This window comes from Pleurodeles waltl, chromosome 8, assembly GCF_031143425.1.
Source record: "Pleurodeles waltl isolate 20211129_DDA chromosome 8, aPleWal1.hap1.20221129, whole genome shotgun sequence".
NCBI classification, from domain to species: Eukaryota; Metazoa; Chordata; class Amphibia; order Caudata; family Salamandridae; genus Pleurodeles; species Pleurodeles waltl.
In genome coordinates this window covers 29641912-29658776 of record NC_090447.1, presented here as the reverse complement: position 1 = coordinate 29658776, position 16865 = coordinate 29641912, and the positions used below count along the sequence as shown (strand labels likewise).

Here is a 16865-nt window from a genome sequence, read left to right as displayed (position 1 = left end):
TTATGGTGTCTTTAATTCTTCGTTGAACAAAGTAGAATTTCGAATATTTTCGAAAGATCTGGTTCTCTAACCAATTTCTGGCCTCCCTTGCTTTTAATTTTTAACATCACAACTACTCTCTGCGAGGTACAACATTTTCACAGGGTGAACTGCAAATTCTATGGAGTTGAAAGAGTGAATCGATCAGAGGATGCCTCATGCATACATGAAAATGCGAGAAACATCTCACGGACCTGACCAGGCCTCCCACTGTGGAAGGCAAGAAGCTGAGGTCAGCTCATGGAGGAAGGTGATGAAAGTGGAAAATCACAGAGTGAAACATATACTTAAAGACCTACGCGCGCACACGAGGAATGTCACCATAAGCAAGCCATTTAATTGTTTGCATCTTAGACGTTTGTCACCAATGCGCAATATTTTGCACGCCCTTGTTTAATCTCTGGAAACTTCTGTACTGCACCCTGCATCAGAATGGGCCACGTCCCCTTAGATGGGGGGCATTGGAGGAGGAATGGATAGGGGTATGTGGGGATGGATGGAGGGAGCTCTGTGGAGAGGAAAGGCTGGAGCCGTGGGAAGCGGGCGTGGCGGCGTGGGAAGCGGGTGTGGCGGCATGCGACGAGATGGGTGTAATTGAAACCACTGAGGTAGAGTCTATCGGTCTCACTGGACATGTTTCGCCATACTTGTCAGTTTTCTGGAAGGCCTGCACCAGCCGCATGGCCTCGTCCACCGAGCGCGCAACCGGGAGGTCGTTGATGGTCACCTGGCGCAGCATCCCACTGTCGTCAATGATGAAGAGCCCGCGGAACGCCACACCTTCATCCTCCTTGTAGACGCCATAGTTCTTCGAAATGGTATGCGTGGGGTCTGACAGCAAGGGGATGGCGACTTGCCCCAGCCCGCCATCCTTGCGGGCGGTGTTGACCCACGCCTGGTGGGCCATGTGCGAGTCCACAGAGATAGCCAGCACCTCACAGTTGATTTTCTTGTAGTCCTGAATGCGGTCACTAAAGGCGATGATTTCTGTGGGGCAAATGTAGGTAAAGTCCATGGGGTAGAACAAGAAGACCAGGTATTTGCCCCTGTAGTCAGACAGGTTGATCTTTTTAAACTGCCCATCGGGCATGAGCGCCGTGGCCTGGAAATCAGGAGCGGGCTTGGTAATCTGGGCCTTGCCTACAGACATCTTGGAATGTGGTGCGAGGAAGCCTTGAGGCGGTTGGGATCACGCGGCTGGCTCCCGCTTTAGAGCATGACTCCACATGACACACTGGGCACTGGAGCTAGGCCAGTGACAGGGCTGGGCCTGTGGAGCCCAGTGACCTCACCAGCAGGCAGCCATGAGACAAAGGAACCTCATGGTGACCCATAGGCAGCATTGTGATGTCACATGAGTGGCAGGGGGAGGGCAGGAAATGATGTACATGAACTGTTGAACTTTCTTGGGCGGTTCTGGGTCAACAGCAACTGATAGTATTAATCTCATTTTTTAATGCAAAATGGAGGCCATGTCTTGTCTTTGCTGATATTTTAAATATTAAAAAAATAAAAGTTTAATAGAATATTTCAATTTATTTTAAAAATACAAAATTGCATCAACCATACAATGTTTTATAAAGACACCACCAAGTCATACAGAACAAACTTCATAATCAATGCATTTTGATAAGAACATTGATGGGAATCCTGCAGCCCTGTAGAGTCTGCGCGAATCTCCCCAAGAATCTCAAAATATGCACTGGAACTCCTGACATGTTTTATCAAATAATCTGCAATCTATTAATTTTGTTTAACTTGAGGCTGTCGTAATGGTATTGTTTTGTTGTTTTTACAAGTGCTCGATGTCTTCTGATGATTTTATTCATGTCTTGCGAAGTGAAAGACATTTTGTCCTCTGAAGTACAGATACCAGTGGCGGCTGGTGGTGGTTGAAAGTGGGGGTGCAGAGGCGGAAAACTAATCGCCAACTTTCACCGACTGGCATGGGCCTGGTGTGTGCGATGGGTAGGGTGTTCATGTCTCTGGTGTCTGGGTAGGGTGTTCATGTCTCTGGTGTCTGGGTAGGGTGTTCATGTCTCTGTAGGACCTTCATGTCTCTGGTGTCTGGGTAAGGTGTTCATGTCTCTGGTGTCTGGATGGGGTGTTCATGTGTCTGGGTAGGGCCTTCATGTCTCTGGTGTCTGGGTAGGGTGTTCATGTATCTGGTGTCTGTATAGGGTGTTCATGTCTCTGTAGGGCCTTCATGTCTCTGGTGTCTGGGTAGGGTGTTCATGTCTCTGGTGTCTGGGTAGGGCGTTCATGTCTCTGGTGTCTGGGTAGGGCGTTCATGTCTCTGGTGTCTGGGTAGGGCGTTCAGGTCTCATGTCTCTGGTGTCTGGGTAGGGTGTTCATGTCTCTGATTTCTGGGTTTGGTGTTCATGTCTCTGGTGTCTGGGTAGGGTGTTCATGTCTCTGGTGTCTGGGTAGGGTGTTCAGGTCTCTGGTGTCTGGGTAGGGTGTTCAGGTCTCATGTCTCTGGTGTCTGGGTAGGGTGTTCATGTCTCTGATTTCTGGGTAGGGTGTTCATGTCTGTGGTGTCTGGATAGGGTGTTCATGTCTGTGGTGTCTGGGTAGGGTGTTCATGTCTGTGGTGTCTGGGTAGGGTGTTCATGTCTCTGGTGCTCATGTCTCTGGTGTCTGGGTAGGGTGTTCATGTCTCTGGTGTCTGGGTAGGGTGTTCGTGTCTCTGGTGTCTGGGTAGGGTGTTCGTGTCTCTGGTGCTCATGTCTCTGGTGTCTGGGTAGGGTGTTCATGTCTCTGGTGTCTGGGTAGGGTGTTCATGTCTCTGGTGCTCATGTCTCTGGTGTCTGGGTAGGGTGTTCATGTCTCTGGTGTCTGGGTAGGGTGTTCATGTCTCTGGTGTCTGGGTAGGGTGTTCATGTCTCTGACTTCTGGGTTTGGTGTTCATGTCTCTGGTGTCTGGGTAGGGTGTTCATGTCTCTGGTGTCTGGGTAGGGTGTTCATGTCTCTGGTGTCTGGGTAGGGTGTTCATGTCTCTGGTGCTCATGTCTCTGGTGTCTGGGTAGGGTGTTCATGTCTCTGGTGTCTGGGTAGGGTGTTCATGTCTCTGGTGCTCATGTCTCTGGTGTCTGGGTAGGGTGTTCATGTCTCTGACTTCTGGGTTTGGTGTTCATGTCTCTGGTGTCTGGGTAGGGTGTTCATGTCTATGGTGCTCATGTCTCTGGTGTCTGGGTAGGGTGTTCATGTCTCTGGTGTCTGGGTAGGGTGTTCATGTCTCTGGTGCTCATGTGTCTGGGAAGGGCGTTCATGTCTCTGGTGTGTGGGTAGGGCATTCAAGTCTCTGGTTTCTGGGTAGGGCGCTCATGTTTCTAGGTAGGGTGTTCATCTCTCTGGTGTCTGGGTAGAGTGTTCATATCTCATGTCTCTGGTGTCTGGGTAGGATGTTCATGTCTCTGGTGTCTGGATGGGGTGTTCATGTGTCTGGGTAGGGTGCTCATGTCTCTGGTGTCTGGGTAGGGTGTTCACGTCTCTGGTGTCTGGGTAGGGTGTTCACGTCTCTGGTGTCTGGGTAGGGTGCTCACGTCTCTGGTGTCTGGGTAGGGTGCTCATGTCTCTGGTGTCTGGGTAGGGTGTTCACGTCTCTGGTGTCTGGGTAGGGTGTTCACGTCTCTGGTGTCTGGGTAGGGTGTTCATGTCTCTGGTGTCTGGGTAGGGTGTTCATGTCTCTGGTGCTCATGTCTCTGGTGTCTGGGTAGGGTGTTCATGTCTCTGACTTCTGGGTTTGGTGTTCATGTCTCTGGTGTCTGGGTAGGGTGTTCATGTCTATGGTGCTCATGTCTCTGGTGTCTGCGTAGGGTGTTCATGTCTCTGGTGTCTGGGTAGGGTGTTCATGTCTCTGGTGCTCATGTGTCTGGGAAGGGCGTTCATGTCTCTGGTGTGTGGGTAGGGCATTCAAGTCTCTGGTTTCTGGGTAGGGCGCTCATGTTTCTAGGTAGGGTGTTCATGTCTCTGGTGTCTGGGTAGAGTGTTCATATCTCATGTCTCTGGTGTCTGGGTAGGATGTTCATGTCTCTGGTGTCTGGATGGGGTGTTCATGTGTCTGGGTAGGGTGCTCATGTCTCTGGTGTCTGGGTAGGGTGTTCACGTCTCTGGTGTCTGGGTAGGGTGCTCACGTCTCTGGTGTCTGGGTAGGGTGCTCACGTCTCTGGTGTCTGGGTAGGGTGCTCATGTCTCTGGTGTCTGGGTAGGGTGCTCATGTCTCTGGGTAGGGTGCTCATGTCTCTGGTGTCTGGGTAGGTTGTTCATGTCTCTGGGTAGGGTGCTCATGTCTCAGGTGTCTGGGTAGGATGTTCATGTCTCTGGTGTCTGGATGTGGTGTTCATGTGTCTGGGTAGGGTGTTCATGTCTCTGGTGTCTGGGTAGGGTGCTCATGTCTCTGGTGTCTGCGTAGGGTGCTCATGTCTCTGGTGTCTGCGTAGGGTGCTGGTGTCTGCGTAGGGTGTTGGTGTCTGCGTAGGGTGTTGGTGTCTGCGTAGGGTGCTCATGTCTCTGGTGTCTGGGTAGAGCGTTCATGTCTCTGGTGTCTGGGTAGAGCGTTCATGTCTCTGGTGTCTGGGTAGGGTGTTCATGTTTCTGGTGTCTGGGTAGGGTGTTCATGTTTCTGGTGTCTGGGTAGGGTGTTCATGTATCTGGTGTCTGGGTAGGGTGTTCATGTCTCTGTAGGGCCTTCATGTCTCTGGTGTCTGGATGGGGTGTTCATGTGTCTGGGTGGGGTGTTCATGTGTCTGGGTGGGGTGTTCATGTCTCTGGTGTCTGGGTAGGGTGTTCATGTCTCTGGTGTCTGGGTAGGGCGTTCATGTCTCTGGTGTCTGGCTAGGGCATTCATGTGTCTGGGTGGGATGTTCATGTCTCTGGTGTCTGGATGGGGTGTTCGTGTCTCTGGTGTCTGGATGGGTTGTTCGTGTCTCTGGTGTCTGGGTAGGGTGTTCGTGTCTCTGGTGTCTGGGTAGGGTGTTCATGTCTCTGGTGTCTGGGTAGGGTGTTCATGTCTCTGGTGTCTGGGTAGGGTGTTCATGTCTCTGGTGTCTGGGTAGGGTGTTCATGTCTCTGGTGTCTGGGTAGGGTGTTCATGTGTCTGGTGTCTGGATGGGGTGTTCATGTGTCTGGTGTCTGGATGGGGTGTTCATGTCTCTGGTGTCTGGGTAGGGTGTTCATATCTCATGTCTCTGGTGTCTGGGTAGGATGTTCATGTCTCTGGTGTCTGGGTAGGGTGTTCATGTCTCTGGTGTCTGGGTAGGGTGTTCATGTCTCTGGTGTCTGGGTAGGGTGTTCATGTATCTGGTGTCTGCGTAGGGTGTTCATGTCTCTGTAGGGCCTTCATGTCTCTGGTGTCTGGATGGGGTGTTCTGGTGTCTGGATGGGGTGTTTTGGTGTCTGGATGGGGTGTTCATGTCTCTGGTGTCTGGGTAGGGTGCTCATGTCTCTGGTGTCTGGGTAGGGTGCTCATGTCTCTGGGTAGGGTGCTCATGTCTCTGGCTAGGGTGCTCATGTCTCTGGTGTCTGGGTAGGTTGTTCATGTCTCTGGGTAGGGTGCTCATGTCTCTGGTGTCTGGGTAGGATGTTCATGTCTCTGGTGTCTGGATGGGGTGTTCATGTGTCTGGGTAGGGTGTTCATGTCTCTGGTGTCTGGGTAGGGTGCTCATGTCTCTGGTGTCTGGGTAGGGTGCTCATGTCTCTGGTGTCTGCGTAGGGTGTTCATGTCTGCGTAGGGTGCTCATGTCTCTGGTGTCTGGCTAGGGTGTTCATGTCTCTGGTGTCTGGGTAGAGTGTTCATATCTCATGTCTCTGGTGTCTGGGTAGGATGTTCATGTCTCTGGTGTCTGGATGGGGTGTTCATGTGTCTGGCTAGGGTGTTCATGTCTCTGGTGTCTGGCTAGGGTGTTCATGTCTCTGGTGTCTTGGTAGAGCGTTCATGTCTCTGGTGTCTGGGTAGGGTGTTCATGTCTCTGGTGTCTGAGTAGGGTGTTCATGTCTCTGGTGTCTGGGTAGGGTGTTCATGTCTCTGGTGTCTGGGTAGGGTGTTCATGTCTCTGGTGTCTGCGTAGGGTGTTCATGTCTCTGTAGGGCCTTCATGTCTCTGGTGTCTGGATGGGGTGCTCATGTGTCTGGGTGGGGTGTTCATGTGTCTGGGTGGGGTGTTCATGTGTCTGGTGTCTGGGTAGGGCGTTCATGTCTCTGGTGTCTGGGTAGGGCGTTCATGTCTCTGGTGTCTGGGTAGGGCGTTCATGTCTCTGGTGTCTGGGTAGGGCGTTCATGTCTCTGGTGTCTGGGTAGGGCATTCATGTGTCTGGGTGGGATGTTCATGTCTCTGGTGTCTGGATGTGGTGTTCATGTCTCTGGTGTCTGGATGGGGTGTTCATGTCTCTGGTGTCTGAGTAGGGTGTTCATGTCTCTGGTGTCTGAGTAGGGTGTTCATGTCTCTGGTGTCTGAGTAGGGTGTTCATGTCTCTGGTGTCTGGGTAGGGTGTTCATGTCTGTGGTGTCTGGGTAGGGTGTTCATGTCTCTGGTGTCTGGGTAGGGTGTTCACGTCTCTGGTGTCTGGGTAGGGTGTTCATGTCTCTGGTGTCTGGGTGGGGTGTTCATGTCTCTGGTGTCTGGGTAGGGTGTTCATATCTCATGTCTCTGGTGTCTGGGTAGGATGTTCATGTCTCTGGTGTCTGGATGGGGTGTTCATGTGTCTGGGTAGGGTGTCCATGTCTCTGGTGTCTGGGTAGGGTGCTCATGTCTCTGGTGTCTGGGTAGGGTGTTCACGTCTCTGGTGTCTGGGTAGGGTGTTCATGTCTCTGGTGTCTGGGTAGGGTGTTCATATCTCATGTCTCTGGTGTCTGGGTAGGATGTTCATGTCTCTGGTGTCTGGATGGGGTGTTCATGTGTCTGGGTAGGGTGTCCATGTCTCTGGTGTCTGGGTAGGGTGCTCATGTCTCTGGTGTCTGGGTAGGGTGTTCACGTCTCTGGTGTCAGGGTAGGGTGTTCACGTCTCTGGTGTCTGGGTAGGGTGTTCACGTCTCTGGTGTCTGGGTAGGGTGCTCATGTCTCTGGTGTCTGGGTAGGGTGCTCATGTCTCTGGTGTCAGGGAAGGGTGCTCATGTCTCTGGTGTCTGGGTAGAGCGTTCATGTCTCTGGTGTCTGGGTAGGGTGTTCATGTCTCTGGTGTCTGGGTAGGGTGTTCATGCCTCTGGTGTCTGGGTAGGGTGTTCATGTCTCTGGTGTCTGGGTAGGGTGTTCATGTATCTGGTGTCTGCGTAGGGTGTTCATGTCTCTGTAGGGCCTTCATGTCTCTGGTGTCTGGATGGGGTGTTCATGTGTCTGGGTGGGGTGTTCATGTGTCTGGGTGGGGTGTTCATGTGTCTGGGTAGGGTGTTCATGTCTCTGGTGTCTGGTTAGGGTGCTCATGTCTCTGGTGTCTGGCTAGGGTGCTCATGTCTCTGGTGTCTGGGTAGAGCGTTCATGTCTCTGGTGTCTGGGTAGGGCGTTCATGTCTCTGGTGTCTGGGTAGGGTGTTCATGTCTCTGGTGTCTGGGTAGGGTGTTCATGTCTCTGGTGTCTGGGTAGGGTGTTCATGTATCTGGTGTCTGGGTAGGGTGTTCATGTCTCTGTAGGGCCTTCATGTCTCTGGTGTCTGGATAGGGTGTTCATGTCTCTGGTGTCTGCATGGGGTGTTCATGTCTCTGGTGTCTGCATGGGGTGTTCATGTCTCTGGTGTCTGGGAAGGGTGCTCATGTCTCTGGTGTCTGGGTAGAGCGTTCATGTCTCTGGTGTCTGGGTAGGGTGTTCATGTCTCTGGTGTCTTGGTAGGGTGTTCATGTCTCTGGAGTCTGGGTAGGGTGTTCATGTCTCTGATGTCTGGGTAGGGTGTTCATGTCTCTGGTGTCTGCGTAGGGTGTTCATGTCTCTGTAGGGCCTTCATGTCTCTGGTGTCTGCGTAGGGTGTTCATGTGTCTGGGTGGGGTGTTCATGTTTCTGGGTAGGGTGTTCATGTCTCTGGTGTCTGGGTAGGGTGCTCATGTCTCTGGTGTCTGGGTAGGGTGTTCATGTCTCATGTCTCTGTGTCTGGGAAGGGCATTCATGTCTCTGGTGTCTGGGAAGGGCATTCATGTGTCTGGGTAGGGCATTCAAGTCTCTGGTTTCTGGGTAGGGCGCTCATGCTTCTGGGTAGGGTGTTCATGTGTCTGGTGTCTGGGTAGGATGTTCATGTCTCTGGTTTCTGGATGGGGTGTTCATGTGCCTGGGTAGGGTGCTCATGTCTCTGGTGTCTGGATGGGGTGTTCATGTGTCTGGGTAGGGCGTTCATGTCTCTGGTGTCTGGGTAGAGTGCTCATGTCTCTGGTGTCTGGGTAGGATGTTCATGTCTCTGGTGTCTGGATGGGGTGTTCATGTGTCTGGGTGGGGTGTTCATGTGTCTGGGTGGGGTGTTCATGTGTCTGGGTGGGGTGTTCATGTGTCTGGGTGGGGTGTTCATGTGTCTGGGTAGGGTGTTCATGTCTCTGAAGTCTGGGTAGGGTGCTCATGTCTCTGGTGTCTGGGTAGGGTGCTCATGTCTCTGGTGTCTGGGTAGGGTGCTCATGTCTCTGGTGTCTGGATGGGGTGTTCATGTCTCTGGTGTCTGGATGGGGTGTTCATGTCTCTGGTGTCTGCATGGGGTGTTCATGTCTCTGGTGTCTGGGTAGGGTGTTCATGTCTCTGGTGTCTGGGTAGGGTGTTCATGTCTCTGGAGTCTGGGTAGGGTGTTCATGTCTCTGGTGTCTGGGTAGGGTGTTCATGTCTCTGGTGTCTGCGTAGGGTGTTCATGTCTCTGTAGGGCCTTCATGTCTCTGGTGTCTGCGTAGGGTGTTCATGTGTCTGGGTGGGGTGTTCATGTTTCTGGGTAGGGTGTTCATGTCTCTGGTGTCTGGGTAGGGTGCTCATGTCTCTGGTGTCTGGGTAGGGTGTTCATGTCTCATGTCTCTGGTGTCTGGGAAGGGCATTCATGTCTCTGGTGTCTGGGAAGGGCATTCATGTGTCTGGGTAGGGCATTCAAGTCTCTGGTTTCTGGGTAGGGCGCTCATGTTTCTGGGTAGGGTGTTCATGTGTCTGGTGTCTGGGTAGGATGTTCATGTCTCTGGTTTCTGGATGGGGTGTTCATGTGCCTGGGTATGGTGCTCATGTCTCTGGTGTCTGGATGGGGTGTTCATATGTCTGGGTAGGGCGTTCATGTCTCTGGTGTCTGGGTAGGGTGCTCATGTCTCTGGTGTCTGGGTAGGATGTTCATGTCTCTGGTGTCTGGATGGGGTGTTCATGTGTCTGGGTGGGGTGTTCATGTGTCTGGGTGGGGTGTTCATGTGTCTGGGTGGGGTGTTCATGTGTCTGGGTAGGGTGTTCATGTGTCTGGGTAGGGTGTTCATGTCTCTGGTGTCTGGGTAGGGTGCTCATGTCTCTGGTGTCTGGGTAGGGTGCTCATGTCTCTGGTGTCTGGGTAGGGTGCTCATGTCTCTGGTGTCTGGATGGGGTGTTCATGTCTCTGGTGTCTGGATGGGGTGTTCATGTGTCTGGGTAGGGTGTTCATGTCTCTGGTGTCTGGGTAGGGTGCTCGTGTCTCTGGTGTCTGGGTAGGGTGTTCGTGTCTCTGGTGTCTGGGTAGGGTGTTCATGTCTCTGGTGTCGGGGCAGGGTGTTCATGTCTCTGGTGTCTGGGTAGGGTGTTCATGTCTCTGGTGTCTGGGTAGGGTGTTCATGTCTCTGGTGTCTGGGTAGGGTGTTCATGTCTCTGGTGTCTGGGTAGGGTGTTCATGTCTCTGGTGTCTGGATGGGGTGTTCATGTCTCTGGTGTCTGCATGGGGTGTTCATGTCTCTGGTGTCTGCATGGGGTGTTCATGTCTCTGGTGTCTGCATGGGGTGTTCATGTCTCTGGTGTCTGCATGGGGTGTTCATGTCTCTGGTGTCTGCATGGGGTGTTCATGTCTCTGGTGTCTGCATGGGGTGTTCATGTCTCTGGTGTCTGGGTAGGGTGTTCATGTCTCTGGTGTCTGGGTAGGGTGTTCATGTCTCTGGTGTCTGGGTGGGGTGTTCATGTCTCTGGTGTCTGGGTAGGGTGTTCATGTCTCTGGTGCTCATGTCTCTGGTGTCTGGGTAGGGTGTTCATGTCTGTGGTGTCTGGGTAGGGTGTTCATGTCTGTGGTGTCTGGGTAGGTTGTTCATGTCTCTGGTGCTCATGTCTCTGGTGTCTGGGTAGGGTGTTCATGTCTCTGGTGTCTGGGTAGGGTGTTCATGTCTCTGGTGCTCATGTCTCTGGTGTCTGGGTAGGGTGTTCATGTCTCTGGTGTCTGGGTAGGGTGTTCATGTCTCTGGTGTCTGGGTAGGGTGTTCATGTCTCTGGTGCTCATGTCTCTGGTGTCTGGGTAGGGTGTTTATGTCTCTGGTGTCTGGGTAGAGTGCTAATGTCTCTGGGTAGGGTGCTCATGTCTCTGGTGTCTGGGTAGGTTGTTCATTTCTCTGGGTAGGGTGCTCATGTCTCTGGTGTCTGGGTAGGATGTTCATGTCTCTGGTGTCTGGATGGGGTGTTCATGTGTCTGGGTAGGGTGTTCATGTCTCTGGTGTCTGGGTAGGGTGCTCATGTCTCTGGTGTCTGGGTAGGATGCTCATGTCTCTGGTGTCTGCGTAGGGTGTTCATGTCTGCGTAGGGTGCTCATGTCTCTGGTGTCTGGCTAGGGTGTTCATGTCTCTGGTGTCTGGGTAGAGTGTTCATATCTCATGTCTCTGGTGTCTGGGTAGGATGTTCATGTCTCTGGTGTCTGGATGGGGTGTTCATGTGTCTGGGTAGGGTGCTCATGTCTCCGGTGTCTGGGTAGAGCGTTCATGTCTCTGGTGTCTGGGTAGGGTGTTCATGTCTCTGGTGTCTGGGTAGGGTGTTCATGTGTCTGGTGTCTGGGTAGGGTGTTCATGTATCTGGTGTCTGCGTAAGGTGTTCATGTCTCTGTAGGGCCTTCATGTCTCTGGTGTCTGGATGGGGTGTTCATGTGTCTGGGTGGGGTGTTCATGTGTCTGGGTAGGGCCTTCATGTCTCTGGTGTCTGGGTAGGGCCTTCATGTCTCTGGTGTCTGGATGGGGTGTTCATGTGTCTGGATGGGATGTTCATGTCTCTGGTGTCTGGATGGGGTGTTCATGTCTCTGGTGTCTGGATGGGTTGTTCATGTCTCTGGTGTCTGGGTAGGGTGTTCATGTCTCTGGTGTCTGGGTAGGGTGTTCATGTCTCTGGTGTCTGGGTAGGGTGTTCATGTCTCTGGTGTCTGGGTAGGGTGTTCATGTCTCTGGTGTCTGGGTAGGGTGCTCATGTCTCTGGTGTCTGGGTAGGGTGTTCATGTCTCAGGTGTCTGGGTAGGGTGTTCATGTCTCTGGTGTCTGGGTAGGATGTTCGTGTCTCTGGGGTCTGCATGGGGTGTTCATGTCTCTGGTGTCTGCATGGGGTGTTCATGTCTCTGGTGTCTGCATGGGGTGTTCATGTCTCTGGTGTCTGCATGGGGTGTTCATGTCTCTGGTGTCTGGGAAGGGTGCTCATGTCTCTGGTGTCTGGGAAGGGCATTCATGTCTCTGGTGTCTGGGTAGGGCATTCAAGTCTCTGGTTTCTGGGTAGGGCGCTCATGTTTCTAGGTAGGGTGTTCATGTGTCTGGGTACAGTGTTCATATCTCATGTCTCTGGTGTCTGGGTAGGATGTTCATGTCTCTGGTTTCTGGATGGGGTGTTCATGTGTCTGGGTAGGGTGCTCATGTCTCTGGTGTCTGCGTAGGGTGCTCATGTCTCTGGTGTCTGCGTAGGGTGCTCATGTCTCTGGTGCCTGCGTAGGGTGTTCATGTCTCTGGTGTCTGCGTAGGGTGCTCATGTCTCTGGTGTCTGGCTAGGGTGTTCATGTCTCTGGTTTCTGGGTAGGGTGCTCATGTCTCTGGTGTCTGGGTAGGGTGCTCATGTCTCTGGTGTCTGGGTAGGGCGTTCATGTCTCTGGTGTCTGCGTAGGGTGTTCATGTCTGTGGTGTCTGGGTAGGGTGCTCATGTCTCTGGTGTCTGGCTAGGGTGTTCATGTCTCTGGTGTCTGAGTAGGACGTTCATGTCTCTGGTGTCTGGGTAGGGTGTTCATGTCTCTCGGTAGGGTGCTCATGTCTCTGGTGTCTGGGTAGGGTGCTCATGTCTCTGGGTAGGGTGCTCATGTCTCTGGTGTCTGGGTCGGCTGCTCAAATCTCTGGTGTCTTGGTAGGATGTTCAAGTCTCTGGTGTCTGGGTAGGGTGTTCATGTGTCTGGGTAGGGTGCTCATGTCTCTGGTGTCTGAGCAGGGCGTTCATGTCTCTGGTGTCTGGGTAGGGCGTTCATGTGTCTGGGTAGGGCGTTCATGTGTCTGGGTAGTATGTTCATGTGTCTGGGTAGGGTGCTCATGTGTCTGGTGTCTGGGTAGGGCGTTCATGTCTCTGGTTTCTGGGTAGGGTGTTTATGTGTCTGGTTTCTGGGTAGGGCGTTCATGTGTATGGGTAGGGTGTTCATGTGTCTGGGTAGGGTGTTCATGTCTCTGGTTTCTGGGTAGGGTGTTCATGTCTCTGGTGTCTGGGTATAGTGTTCATATCTCATGTCTCTGGTGTCTGGGTAGGATGTTCATGTCTCTGGTTTCTAGTTGGGGTGTTCATGTGTCTGGGTAGGGTGTTCATGTCTCTGGTGTCTGCGTAGGGTGCTCATGTCTCTGGTGTCTGCGTAGGGTGTTCATGTCTGCGTAGGGTGCTCATGTCTCTGGTGTCTGCGTAGGGTGTTCATGTCTGTGGTGTCTGCGTAGGGTGTTCATGTCTGTGATGTCTGCGTAGGGTGCTCATGTCTCTGGTGTCTGGCTAGGGTGTTCATGTCTCTGGTGTCTGGATGGGGTGTTCATGTGTCTGGGTGGGGTGTTCATGTGTCTGGGTGGGGTGTTCATGTGTCTGGGTGGGGTGTTCATGTGTCTGGGTGGGGTGTTCATGTGTCTGGGTAGGGTGTTCATGTCTCTGGTGTCTGGGTAGGGTGCTCATGTCTCTGGTGTCTGGGTAGGGTGCTCATGTCTCTGGTGTCTGGGTAGGGTGCTCATGTCTCTGGTGTCTGGGTAGGGTGCTCATGTCTCTGGTGTCTGGATGGGGTGTTCATGTCTCTGGTGTCTGGATGGGGTGTTCATGTGTCTGGGTAGGGTGTTCATGTCTCTGGTGTCTGGGTAGGGTGCTCGTGTCTCTGGTGTCTGGGTAGGGTGTTCGTGTCTCTGGTGTCTGGGTAGGGTGTTCATGTCTCTGGTGTCTGGGTAGGGTGTTCATGTCTCTGGTGTCTGGGTAGGGTGTTCATGTCTCTGGTGCTCATGTCTCTGGTGTCTGGGTAGGGTGTTCATGTCTGTGGTGTCTGGGTAGGGTGTTCATGTCTGTGGTGTCTGGGTAGGTTGTTCATGTCTCTGGTGCTCATGTCTCTGGTGTCTGGGTAGGGTGTTCATGTCTCTGGTGTCTGGGTAGGGTGTTCATGTCTCTGGTGCTCATGTCTCTGGTGTCTGGGTAGGGTGTTCATGTCTCTGGTGTCTGGGTAGGGTGTTCATGTCTCTGGTGTCTGGGTAGGGTGTTCATGTCTCTGGTGCTCATGTCTCTGGTGTCTGGGTAGGGTGTTCATGTCTCTGGTGTCTGGGTAGAGTGCTCATGTCTCTGGGTAGGGTGCTCATGTCTCTGGTGTCTTGGTAGGTTGTTCATTTCTCTGGGTAGGGTGCTCATGTCTCTGGTGTCTGGGTAGGATGTTCATGTCTCTGGTGTCTGGATGGGGTGTTCATGTGTCTGGGTAGGGTGTTCATGTCTCTGGTGTCTGGGTAGGGTGCTCATGTCTCTGGTGTCTGGGTAGGGTGCTCATGTCTCTGGTGTCTGGGTAGGGTGCTCATGTCTCTGGTGTCTGGGTAGGGTGCTCATGTCTCTGGTGTCTGGATGGGGTGTTCATGTCTCTGGTGTCTGGATGGGGTGTTCATGTGTCTGGGTAGGGTGTTCATGTCTCTGGTGTCTGGGTAGGGTGCTCGTGTCTCTGGTGTCTGGGTAGGGTGTTCGTGTCTCTGGTGTCTGGGTAGGGTGTTCATGTCTCTGGTGTCTGGGTAGGGTGTTCATGTCTCTGGTGTCTGGGTAGGGTGTTCATGTCTCTGGTGTCTGGGTAGGGTGTTCATGTCTCTGGTGTCTGGATGGGGTGTTCATGTCTCTGGTGTCTGCATGGGGTGTTCATGTCTCTGGTGTCTGCATGGGGTGTTCATGTCTCTGGTGTCTGCATGGGGTGTTCATGTCTCTGGTGTCTGCATGGGGTGTTCATGTCTCTGGTGTCTGCATGGGGTGTTCATGTCTCTGGTGTCTGCATGGGGTGTTCATGTCTCTGGTGTCTGGGTAGGGTGTTCATGTCTCTGGTGTCTGGGTAGGGTGTTCATGTCTCTGGTGTCTGGGTGGGGTGTTCATGTCTCTGGTGTCTGGGTAGGGTGTTCATGTCTCTGGTGCTCATGTCTCTGGTGTCTGGGTAGGGTGTTCATGTCTGTGGTGTCTGGGTAGGGTGTTCATGTCTGTGGTGTCTGGGTAGGTTGTTCATGTCTCTGGTGCTCATGTCTCTGGTGTCTGGGTAGGGTGTTCATGTCTCTGGTGTCTGGGTAGGGTGTTCATGTCTCTGGTGCTCATGTCTCTGGTGTCTGGGTAGGGTGTTCATGTCTCTGGTGTCTGGGTAGGGTGTTCATGTCTCTGGTGTCTGGGTAGGGTGTTCATGTCTCTGGTGCTCATGTCTCTGGTGTCTGGGTAGGGTGTTCATGTCTCTGGTGTCTGGGTAGAGTGCTCATGTCTCTGGGTAGGGTGCTCATGTCTCTGGTGTCTGGGTAGGTTGTTCATTTCTCTGGGTAGGGTGCTCATGTCTCTGGTGTCTGGGTAGGATGTTCATGTCTCTGGTGTCTGGATGGGGTGTTCATGTGTCTGGGTAGGGTGTTCATGTCTCTGGTGTCTGGGTAGGGTGCTCATGTCTCTGGTGTCTGCGTAGGGTGTTCATGTCTGCGTAGGGTGCTCATGTCTCTGGTGTCTGGCTAGGGTGTTCATGTCTCTGGTGTCTGGGTAGAGTGTTCATATCTCATGTCTCTGGTGTCTGGGTAGGATGTTCATGTCTCTGGTGTCTGGATGGGGTGTTCATGTGTCTGGGTAGGGTGCTCATGTCTCTGGTGTCTGGGTAGAGCGTTCATGTCTCTGGTGTCTGGGTAGGGTGTTCATGTCTCTGGTGTCTGGGTAGGGTGTTCATGTCTCTGGTGTCTGGGTAGGGTGTTCATGTATCTGGTGTCTGCGTAAGGTGTTCATGTCTCTGTAGGGCCTTCATGTCTCTGGTGTCTGGATGGGGTGTTCATGTGTCTGGGTGGGGTGTTCATGTGTCTGGGTAGGGCCTTCATGTCTCTGGTGTCTGAGTAGGGCCTTCATGTCTCTGGTGTCTGGATGGGGTGTTCATGTGTCTGGATGGGATGTTCATGTCTCTGGTGTCTGGATGGGGTGTTCATGTCTCTGGTGTCTGGATGGGTTGTTCATGTCTCTGGTGTCTGGGTAGGGTGTTCATGTCTCTGGTGTCTGGGTAGGGTGTTCATGTCTCTGGTGTCTGGGTAGGGTGTTCATGTCTCTGGTGTCTGGGTAGGGTGCTCATGTCTCTGGTGTCTGGGTAGGGTGTTCATGTCTCAGGTGTCTGGGTAGGGTGTTCATGTCTCTGGTGTCTGGGTAGGATGTTCGTGTCTCTGGGGTCTGCATGGGGTGTTCATGTCTCTGGTGTCTGCATGGGGTGTTCATGTCTCTGGTGTCTGCATGGGGTGTTCATGTCTCTGGTGTCTGCATGGGGTGTTCATGTCTCTGGTGTCTGCATGGGGTGTTCATGTCTCTGGTGTCTGGGAAGGGTGCTCATGTCTCTGGTGTCTGGGAAGGGCATTCATGTCTCTGGTGTCTGGGTAGGGCATTCAAGTCTCTGGTTTCTGGGTAGGGTGCTCATGTCTCTGGTGTCTGGCTAGGGTGTTCATGTCTCTGGTTTCTGGGTAGGGTGCTCATGTCTCTGGTGTCTGGGTAGGGTGCTCATGTCTCTGGTGTCTGGGTAGGGCGTTCATGTCTCTGGTGTCTGCGTAGGGTGTTCATGTCTGTGGTGTCTGGGTAGGGTGCTCATGTCTCTGGTGTCTGGCTAGGGTGTTCATGTCTCTGGTGTCTGAGTAGGACGTTCATGTCTCTGGTGTCTGGGTAGGGTGTTCATGTCTCTCGGTAGGGTGCTCATGTGTCTGGGTACAGTGTTCATATCTCATGTCTCTGGTGTCTGGGTAGGATGTTCATGTCTCTGGTTTCTGGATGGGGTGTTCATGTGTCTGGGTAGGGTGCTCATGTCTCTGGTGTCTGCGTAGGGTGCTCATGTCTCTGGTGTCTGCGTAGGGTGTTCATGTCTCTGGTGTCTGCGTAGGGTGCTCATGTCTCTGGTGTCTGGCTAGGGTGTTCATGTCTCTGGTTTCTGGGTAGGGTGCTCATGTCTCTGGTGTCTGGGTAGGGTGCTCATGTTTCTGGTGTCTGGGTAGGGCGTTCATGTCTCTGGTGTCTGCGTAGGGTGTTCATGTCTGTGGTGTCTGGGTAGGGTGCTCATGTCTCTGGTGTCTGGCTAGGGTGTTCATGTCTCTGGTGTCTGAGTAGGACGTTCATGTCTCTGGTGTCTGGGTAGGGTGTTCATGTCTCTCGGTAGGGTGCTCATGTCTCTGGTGTCTGGGTAGGGTGCTCATGTCTCTGGGTAGGGTGCTCATGTCTCTGATGTCTGGGTCGGCTGCTCAAATCTCTGGTGTCT

General features: G+C 53.0%; 1 protein-coding gene across 1 annotated transcript; it reads right to left on the bottom strand.

The window, feature by feature from the left end:
* Positions 1–466: 466 nt before the first annotated feature.
* Positions 467–1189, bottom strand: LOC138249323 (peroxiredoxin-like). The gene has a single exon (XM_069203283.1). The coding sequence runs from the start codon at positions 1187–1189 to the stop codon at positions 467–469; it is 723 nt and encodes a 240-aa protein (XP_069059384.1).
* Between the last annotated feature and the right edge of the window lie 15676 nt (positions 1190–16865).